The sequence below is a fragment of the Sprattus sprattus genome (genome assembly GCF_963457725.1).
Source record: "Sprattus sprattus genome assembly, chromosome: 5".
Lineage (NCBI taxonomy): Eukaryota > Metazoa > Chordata > Actinopteri > Clupeiformes > Clupeidae > Sprattus > Sprattus sprattus.
This window is the reverse complement of record NC_137924.1, coordinates 4614374-4624645: the sequence shown is the minus strand read 5'-3', so window position 1 is coordinate 4624645 and position 10272 is coordinate 4614374. Positions and strand designations below refer to the sequence as shown.

At 40.6% G+C, this 10272-nt stretch overlaps 1 protein-coding gene across 1 annotated transcript in view; it reads left to right on the top strand.

Moving 5' to 3' along the window:
- Positions 1 to 897: 897 nt before the first annotated feature.
- The window catches only part of LOC308365606 (E3 ubiquitin-protein ligase TRIM21-like), a gene marked incomplete at its 3' end in the record, with an annotated part of 14868 nt that continues 5493 nt past the window's right edge, over positions 898 to 10272 (top strand). Inside the window, exons 1-6 of the mRNA XM_080839073.1 lie at positions 898 to 1492; positions 1947 to 2042; positions 2165 to 2395; positions 2908 to 2930; positions 9347 to 9728; positions 10139 to 10234. Of these exons, the coding sequence (XP_080695199.1) occupies positions 1112 to 1492; positions 1947 to 2042; positions 2165 to 2395; positions 2908 to 2930; positions 9347 to 9728; positions 10139 to 10234 (1209 nt within the window). The 5' untranslated portion in view covers positions 898 to 1111. The remainder of the gene's footprint in view (positions 1493 to 1946; positions 2043 to 2164; positions 2396 to 2907; positions 2931 to 9346; positions 9729 to 10138; positions 10235 to 10272) is intronic.

The following is a 10272-nucleotide window of genomic DNA, read 5'->3' as shown; positions in this document are numbered from 1 at the left end:
AATCCGTCTAATGGTGGAACATCACAACTACTCAGTGCCTGAGCACATCACTCCATAAACAACAACACAACTACTCAGTGCCTGAGCACATCACTCCATAAACAACAACACAACTACTCAGTGCCTGAGCACATCACTCCATAAACAACAACACAACTACTCAGTGCCTGAGCACATCACTCCATAAACAACAACACAACTACTCGAGCACATCTCGCCATAAACAACAACACAACTACTCAGTGCCTGAGCACATAACTCCAAACACATTACACTGTTAAAGGATTTATTTCTCTAAATATAGAAAGCAGACCTACTGCCAGTGTCTAACTATTTGATTTGTAGGCTATTTGCAGATTTGTTCAATTTGTCTTAATGATGGTCAATTATTAGTAGTTAAAGAAGCACTATTTCGATAGTTTAGATTTATTTTCAGTATTTCAGCTGTAGGAGCACAATAACAGTGAGCATTTAGCAGTGATTATCATAGACATATACATGTATGTATGTATGTCTACGACAATTGTAGCCTCACTATCGATATTCTAAGAAACATGGAGAAAAATCGGTTGAGAAATGTAAACGCTATAATGCTTTTTATCCAGAAAAAAACGCATCTCCACCGTTTACTTGCGTTTGTTTACAGAACAATCTTCACATCTCCAATTTGACGGCGACGATGACACGCGATCCAAAGCATAGACATAAATAGATGTCTTTGATCTACAACCAAAACATGCCTTTATATGTCTATGATCCAAAGGCAAATGGGGCGTCTATGTATAAATGTCTATGGTCGAGGACTTCTGATGACGCAGAGGGAGAGAGGGGGCGGAGTTGTGCAGAGTTTGGGAGAGACAGACGGCAGCTTTGTTTCACGTTACACTATTACGAATGTTCTAGCAGGTGAGAATCTAATTTAAAAACGTTAAAACTGGACAAAGTTGTTTTCATGAAGACGTTGGAGAGGTTGACATGCTTGCATACATTGGTTAAAACGATAAGAGGACTCAGAAACTGACTTGATTTTCAAACTCCTGAAAGTGAAAGTAAAGTTTGGGGAAACAACGCCAGGGAAGGCTTGCACTAGATTTATATTTATTAATGGAAAATGTCGTCGAAGTTAGAGGAGGATTTATCCTGTCCTGTGTGCACTGACATCTTCAAGGACCCAGTTCTTCTGTCATGTAGTCACAGCTTTTGTAAAGCCTGTCTGCAGCAGTTCTGGGAAACCAAAGGATCCAGGGAATGTCCAGTTTGCAGGAGGAGGTCATCAAAGGACATGCCACCAACCAACCTTGCATTAAAAAACCTGTGTGAGACATTTTTACAGGAGAGGGGTCAGAGAGGAGCACTATGTAGTCTCCATGGTGACAAACTCAAGCTGTTTTGTCATGACGACCAGCAGCTTTTGTGTTTCTTGTGTCGAGACTCAAAACTACATAAGAATCACAACTTCAGTCCCATTGTTGAAGCAGCAGTTGACCACAAGGTAAGTTTGATAACCACAAGATTTTTGTATTGGATAATTAACAACAAGCTATAGCCCGATATTCAGTCCATCATTATAAAAAATGATTTACCTATCACAATATTCAAAATCCCTGTGGTTGCTGTTATTACTGTGACTCAACACTAGGTGGCAGCACCATCATTTCACTCCTTTGCACCCTCAAGAAGGCCATCCAAATGTGTTCACAAAACATCCAACTGAAATACATCCATTTGTTGCTTCAGTGTTGACAATCCATGTTCTGCCAAAGTCATATTTTAAAAATGTACTCGGTATTGCTGTAGTCAAGAGGCTCACTGACATGCGAGACCTGATTTGTCTTAATTTTTTTTCACATTAGGGACTTTTCATAAGTATGCCAGCAAATGTTGGAATAGTCACAACACGTCCAACATATTGTTTTGTTCTCTCTCTCTCTCGCTCTCTTTTCCAGGAGGAGCTCAAGGTCAAAGTGGATCCCTTAAAGGAAAAGCTAAAGGCTTTTGAAAAAGTTAAACTCACCTATGATGCAACAGAAAACCTCATTAAGGTGAGAGTCAGGACTCAAACATGAATAGAATGTCTACAGACGTTGGAAGAAGCTTTTATGAAGTGTGTTAAACCAGAGGAATTCCCTAGTAGACACTTTCTCTGTTATTGGCCTTATTTTAGACTCAGGCCCAGCACACAGAGACAAAGATCAAGGAAGAGTTTGAGAAGTTTCACCAGTTTCTACGAGATGAAGAGACAGCCAGGATAGCTGCACTGTGGGAGGAAGAGGAGCAGAAGAGTGAGATGATGAAGGAGAAGATTGAGAAGATGAGCAGAGAGATCTCATCTCTTTCAGACACAATCAGAGCCATAGAAGAGAAGGTGGGAGCTGATGACATCACATTTCTACAAGTAAGAACCATCTACAGTCCTTATCATAGTGTGTGTGTGTGTGTGTGTGTGTGTGTTTTTGTGTGTGTGTATGTGTGTGTGTGTGTGTGTATGTGTGTGTGTGTGTGTGTGTGTGTGTGTGTGTGTGTGTGTGTGTGTGTGTGTGTGTGTGTGTCTTTGGTGTGAAAGGTGTGGTTACTGCTTTAATTGATGAAAGATGTGATTTTATTGTGTTGATGTGACCCTGAAAAAAGGGGGGGCAATTGTTCTGATAATGATTAAGGCGACCCATTCTGTAGGTACATTAAGCAAGACAATTGTATCAATTTGTTGTTGGCTGATAAAAACAATACAGCAATACCTTTTTGTCCACGAAATGGCAGCACACAACAAAAAGAGGAGAGAGGTGGTAGAGGAGATGAGGTGTGTAAGCTTACAGGGAAGTAGAGAGCGCATGAATAAATAAAGGTTTATTATGCTACTTTTTCATACCAATCATATTAAAATAAGTTTTTTCCTTCATCATTTCACAGAACTACAACAGCACAGTGGAAAGGTGAGTGATCTGTCTCCTGTCTCTCTCTTCTCTGTGGTTCTGAACCCAAACCCACAGCAGCACTGACTCCAGAATGTTATTCCAGAGCCCAGTGCACACTGCAGGATCCAGAGATGGTTTCAGGAGCTCTGATCAATGTAGCAAAACACCTTGGCAACCTGAAGTTCAGAGTCTGGGAGAAGATGCAGGAGATTATCCAATACAGTAAGTGTATACATGTCTTTCAAACACACACACAAACACATACAGAAGGACAGTCACACGCAAGTTTATTTATATTTCATACAGAGAGGCCATACGATGTGCTTTACATAAATAAGAGCATAAAGAACCTCCAAAAGATATATGAAGACAAGTGAAGAGATCAAATGAGCTGCCAGGTGGAAGGGGGAACTGGGAGTGGAAGTGATGAAGAGTGTGTAGACGCAGGTCTACTGGTGAAAAAGAAAATGAGTCAGAATTGTCTGGGATATTTCGTTAAGGAGACAGTAAAGCTACAACAGAGGACATTGTTATAGTGAGCAGAATACGAACTGTATCGGAGGGAAATGTCATCTTTTTTTTTTTTCCTCACTGACGGACTAAATGAAATGTAAGGAACTGTAACTTGATTAGCTCTTTGTCTCACCCTACTGTTTTGAAAAGACTTCATATGAGACTGTGTTTAGAAATTCCTTTTGGGAATGTATTTATATTCTGTTCTGACAGGGTTACTAAGAGTTTTCTTTTCCTTCAGGTCAATATTCTGAAATGTTCAAATATGCTGTACAGTTTTCACACCAAGAGTAATTAAGGGATCTCATTGGTTAACAATAAATAAAAGAAGAGTTTATTTTAATGTGCACCCCACCCTGTTTGTGTTATCCCCTAGTGTAGTGTATGAGCCATATCATTGGTGGGAGGGCTACACCTAATAGAGCCGTTAGACGTTAAAAGCTGTTTTCAGAAAAAGGCCCCAAATAGCCCAAGTAGAGTAGTCTGGATACCAGCCTTGTAGAACCTGATAATGTAATAATTTCCTGATAACGTAATAACCCTGATAATGTAATAAAAAAATCCCTCAGAAGTCCCTAAAAGATGTAATAAAACCTGATAATGTAATAATATCCCAATAATGTAATAAAGTGCATTTCCCACTAATGTAACAATCGCCATACCAATAATGTAATAAAATGTTACATTAATTGGAAGTTATTACATTATCAGGTTAGCCTCAATTTTGCAGAACCTGATAATGTAATAAATTCCTGATATTGTAAAAACTTTGGTCAGTGCTGAAATGTTGGGACACCAGTTATTCAGACCAAGTAGTGATGCTGTGTAGACAACCACCCACTATTGTTTTGCTCATATTTTGATCCCAATGGTATAGGCCTTTAGCCTCGCAAGCCAAACCTGTACAGCAAGAAGCTGTACAAGGGTCTGGCACAACACGATTTTCAGTGTGGGCGGGATTAACGGTTGTCTGTTAAGTTGCCTCTGCACGCAATGCCACACAATAGGAATGGTGCTACAACCAATCCGAGCGACTGATGAATGACAAAAGACAATTTGATTGGCCTGGTACAGTTTGGATTTTCAGCCGCGCAAAACGACGACAGTTGACCAGATGGTCCCTGGCTGCAAATTAAATTTGGTGCCGCTAGGGGCGTCTAGATTTCTAGGCTAATAGGCCCCCTCATGATTGCTTGCCATTATTGCATGATTTACAGTGCCCTGTGTGCTCTGAGCTTCACATTACAGTGAAGCAAACTCTTTTTTAGAAACATCACTTTTAAACGTCACTGTTGTTGAAATCTTAATTTGTAAAACGTTTGAACATTGCATTAGATCTTCTTCATCCAGGCCACCCACATGTTGAAAACAAGCAACATGTCTCCTGGAAAAGAAGCAATAAAATATAAATGCTCTGAAATAGATAGATATCAAAACATTTTATGAGCAAAATGAATTGAGCATAGATAAACTCACTTGTCTGGCCTACTTCCAGAATATGTCTTTGATTTGGTATTTTCCAAAACTCAGATGCTCAAGTATAAGCCACGCCTTCATCCAACGAGGATGTTTGGCAAAGAGTTCCTTTAGTTTCAAAGCCACACCACTGTTGCGACCGGATCCTTTGTACAATTTCATCATGCTTATTGTGCATTCATTTTCTGTTGCCAAACCAAGACTGGTAGCCAATGAATCTCTTATATAAATCCATGGCAAGAATGAGCTAGCAAGGTAACTGAAGAGATGAGAAACTCTTAACTGTTCCCAACATGCTCATATCCATATCAAGGGTGTGTTTGATAATTAGTTGCCATAATTCATCTGGAAGGGTGGCAGAGGACAGTTGGGTGGCAGGACACAATGGAGTGGCAGAGGATGGTTGGGTGGCAGGACACTGTGAAGTAGCAGAAGACGGTTGAGTGGTAGAAGGCGGTGGGGGTGGGGTGGCAGAAGACAGTTGGGTGGCAGCGGATGGTTGGGTGGCAGGACATTATGGAGTGCCAGAGGATGGTTGGGTGGCAGGCCACTGTGGAGTGGCAGAAGATGGTTGGGTGGCAGGACACTGTGGAGTGGCAGAAGACGGTTGAGTGGCAGAGGACAGTTGGGTGGCAGGAGACGGTGGGGGTGGGGTGGCAGGAGATGGTGGGGTGGCAAGACTGTGACTATTCTCTTGACATTCAGGAATAACAATGGATAATATAGAAGGGTCAAATCTAGAGTTCACTTCATTCCTTGGAGTAGATTCAGTGAGTCTTATGATCCTGTGAGACTCCTCCTCCCGAATACTATTAATGTATGGACTAATTGGGCCACCTAAGCTGACATAATGATCTCCATGACCCTCGGCTATATGACCAAGAACTAAAGTAGGCAACTCTTCACAGTATCCTTCAATTGGGGAGATTACTGAGGAAGCATCCACACCAAGACTTGAGACAACCAAAAATTGAACTTGGAACATTTGAGCAGCCCTCTGGAGAGTGATGTGATCTCCATAAGTTCCCAACTCATGCATATTATTGATGTAGTCTTCCCAGTTCTCATCAGTGACATAATTTAATAAATGTGTGCCATCAAAACCAAAAGGATTTGCCAACAAATCTGATGCAATTTCATCTCTAAGAGTTGTGGATGAGCGAAAAATTCCAAGGTTTGCTAGTTGGTCAGCCATAGCTGCAAACTGGCAGTTCCCATCTGGGAGAGGATCAAAAGCTACTGTCATTCCAGAAGAAAAAAATGAGTCAAGGTGATCTGTGTGACTTTTAGCTATGAGAAAGCGCTTTCTATTCACATTAACTAACTGATTAAGAGCTCTTCGACTTTTCTCCTTACTTCGTGTGACACTAGTTATATCAGCTACAGAAAACCATTTCTGCTGAGGATGAGCAGAAGCTGATGTTCGATACCGGACCTTGTATTTGGAGACACTCAGATTCCTTTTAATAATGATACCTTGTAAAACTGAATGCTTTTTGGTGACACGGTTGTTAGTGTGCTTTAATTTCACCAAAACCTCTTCATTTACTTGGTAAACAGACACTGGTGTGTATTTAGTGGCTTGTAAGATAACTCTTCTCACGTTTTCCTCATCTGCACGGTGTGCTCTTTTGCGAATTATGGATCTTTTCCTGTCAAATGATAGTCTTTGTCTCCTTGTGGGAAAAGAACAACTGATATCAGCATGTTGGCCCTCTATATTCTCTCCATCATGTGGCTCCATGGCATTGTTTGATTTTCTCCCATAATAAACCTCGAAAGGTGAGGCCCAGCCAAGTGTCTTCTTTGGATCATTATTCTGAATTCTGTAGATTTTACAAATTGGAGGCAAAAATCTTTGACAAAAATGTAAATAAAATGTATAAACAAGTTACTTTTTTTTTCTAAAGCTGCGCTGATGTTGGCTAAATTTGTCCATCCTTTAATTGACTATAATCTGTTAAATCCCACTGAGGTCCTGAAACAGTGGAGCAGCTCAGCTTCAGCTTCATTAGTCTGATCAGACTCTGAGGTCCTGAAACAGTGGAGCAGCTCAGCTTCAGCTTCATTAGTCTGATCAGACTTTGAGTTTTACTGTCACACATCAGTATCAAGGCTACATTTATGTATATGTATGTGAATATGTGCACATTTATTGTTCTTGTTCTGCAGTGTAGATTGGTTCATGTTGTGGTTGGAGGAGGACTAAAGGTTCAAGTCCAGCAGTCTGCATTGGTATTGAATTCATTCAAGGATTTTCTTTATTCACAATGTTAGATTAAGTGGTTTATCATTTACTTTCAGCTCATATGAATTCCTCCCTCACAAGAATGTATTCCATTCTCACCACCTTCATTGACACACAAATGGTCAGCATTCACACCTTTTCATAAATAGTATAGGTAGACCCCATGCCCAACATACAACCAACTTACAGTACACCGTGAACCAGACCACAGACACACCCTTTATGCTAAATTGGGTATTTTATTGACCATAACTGAAATGTCACTTGTATACTGAGTGTGTTGTGTTGAAGAAAGAATGCCATAGAGACACCGATCGCTACGAATGGTGAGAGCGGAGCAAGGAGAATTGAGGAGATGTCGCAACCTGTGAAGACAAGGCCAACCTGAAGACAAACTACACTATGGAACATAACTTTAATCTCTCCTTCTCTCTCTCCATCATAGCATGTTGTGTGTGCTCGAGGTCTGTTACGTAGCATAAAATGACATCACCCATCAGACCGTCGATTCATCAAGTGCTTTGCTAGAATCACGCAAATGCAACTAACATCAGAGCTAACTTTGGTGTTTTCACAGGAAATCTTTTTAGCATTTTCACCCACACCAATGATATCTTTCAACAATCTTATCTTGCCTTCTATTGAATGTTTCAGTGTGTATAGACCTGTTTAGATATAGTGGAAGAGATGAAACATCAAGGGACACACACACTGCCTTTAGTTACATCGTCATGTCCTGTTAATTTGCAGCTGCCCAGAACACCAGAAGACCAGTCTGTCTAGCTGTCAATCATACAGAGATCCCTTGGGACCCCTCTTAATCAGAATCAGAATCTGAATCAGCATTGTAATTAGCAGTAGGTTTACACCAATCTGGAACTTGCTCTGGTGAATAGGTGCATAGAGTAAACATAAAACATGGTCAGTCTCTGTGTCTCTGTCAGAATCCCTCCATCATACTCCCTGTCTGTAACTGACTGGTGATAATAATAATTTTGCACCACAGATAAATATGGCGACTCAGTCAGGCAATGGCAGGAAGATCAGGAACAAGGTTTTATTCATGATGATGCACATCATGGGAGGGAGAACATAAAGATTCACGGGCATCTCCGACTTGAACTGAGAAAGTCTCAGCTGACTGAAACACACACACAAACACACACACTCACACACACTGACTTAAACACACACAAACACTGACTCAATCACACACACACACACACACACACACACACACAAACGCATGCAATATCCCAGACATGTTTTATTCTGAAACACACATCGTCACACTCCCAGAAATGTTCTGTTCTTAACACTCCCAGAAATATTGTATTCTGATCAGGGACAAGATATACACAGTTATCATGAGAATATAAAGTTACACAGGAGAACACACACACATTCAGGGATTCTTCTACTTAATATGAAGATGAAGGACCAGGAGTGTAAGAATCATCAGACATTAATTATGATCTTCACTCCTTCACTGGCCTCAGAGCAGGAGGTGAAGTTGAGTGACATATTCATTCTCTGTCCTTTACTAGATGCTCTAAATACGTTTATCTGAACCCCATGAGTTTGGACAAAGCTGGTGAAACAGCCTTCAAAGAGAAGAGAGTCTCAAGACAAAATAGCTTCTAAACTTAAAGAGGATCTGACCTGTTCTGTGTACTGTGAACTCACAAAAACATGAACAAACATTTCTCAAAATAGTTATATAGATATACATAGTTCCTGCTCATTTTATTGACAAGGGTCTGAGGTAGATTTTAGGTGTATAAATTACCATTAACGACTCTACTGTCAAGATAACTTCTGCACACAGAGAGGGAGAGAGGAGGAGGGGTTGTGTGGAGAGTGTGTGACAGAAGGTAGGAGGAGCCAACACTGACAGCTTTATAAAGGAAACAGGTTATGAGGAAGTGAAGCTCAGTGACAGACGGCAGCTTTGTTCCACGTTACACCTCTACAAATGTTCAAGCAGGTGAGAATAACATTTAAAAACATTAAAACTGAACAAAGTTGTTTTCAAAACGACGTAGGCGAGTTTGCCATGCTTGCATACATCGGTTAAAACAGCAAGAGGACTCAGAAACTGGCTGGATTTTTCAAACTCCTGAAAGTGAAAGTAAAGTTTCAGGAAAAGTTACAACGAGCTGTAAAGCTTAAAACAGATTTGTATTTACTCTTGAAAAATGGCTTCGAAGTTAGAGGAGGATTTATCCTGTCCTGTGTGCACTGACATCTTCAAGGACCCAGTTGTTCTGTCATGTAGTCACAGCTTTTGTAAAGTCTGTCTGCAGCAGTACTGGGGAACCAAAGGATCCAGAGAATGTCCAGTCTGCAGGAGGAGGTCATCAAAGGCGAACCCACCAATGAACCTTGCATTAAGGAACCTGTGTGAGACATTTTTACAGGAGAGAGGTCAGAGAGGAGCACTCTGTAGTCTCCATGGTGACAAACTCAGGCTGTTCTGTCATGATGATCAGCAGCTTGTGTGTTACTCGTGTCGAGACTCAAAACTCCACAGGAATCACCAGTTCAGTCCCATTGCTGAAGCAGCAGTTGACCGTAAGGTAAGCTTGATGATCACTGATGAAATGAAAATAAACATCAAGGTCAAGCCTTATATTTAATCCATCATTACAAACAATGATTTACAAAGATTTGCCAATCCCCAATTCATTCTAGCCATGTAGTTGCTGTTATTACTGTAACTAAACACTAGGTGGCAGCACCATCATGTCACTTCTTTGCCCCCTCAAGAAGGCCATCCAAATTTGTTCACAAAACATCCAACTGAAATGCATCCATTTGTTATATTTAACAATCTGACTCAGTATTGCTGTAGTCAAAAGGCTCACTGACATGTGAGACTTGATTTGTCTTTATTATTTTCACAGTCCAGACTTTTCATAAATGGCTGTGTTATTGTCTTTTTTCTCTTCTCTCTCTATCTATCTCTCTTTCTCTCTCTCTCTTCCAGGAAGAGCTCAATGTCAAAGCTGATCCCTTAAAGGAAAAGCTAAAGGCTTTTGAAAAAGTAAAACTCACCTATGATGAAACAGCAAAACACATTAAGGTGAGAGTCAGGACTCAAGCATGAGTAGAAATCTACAG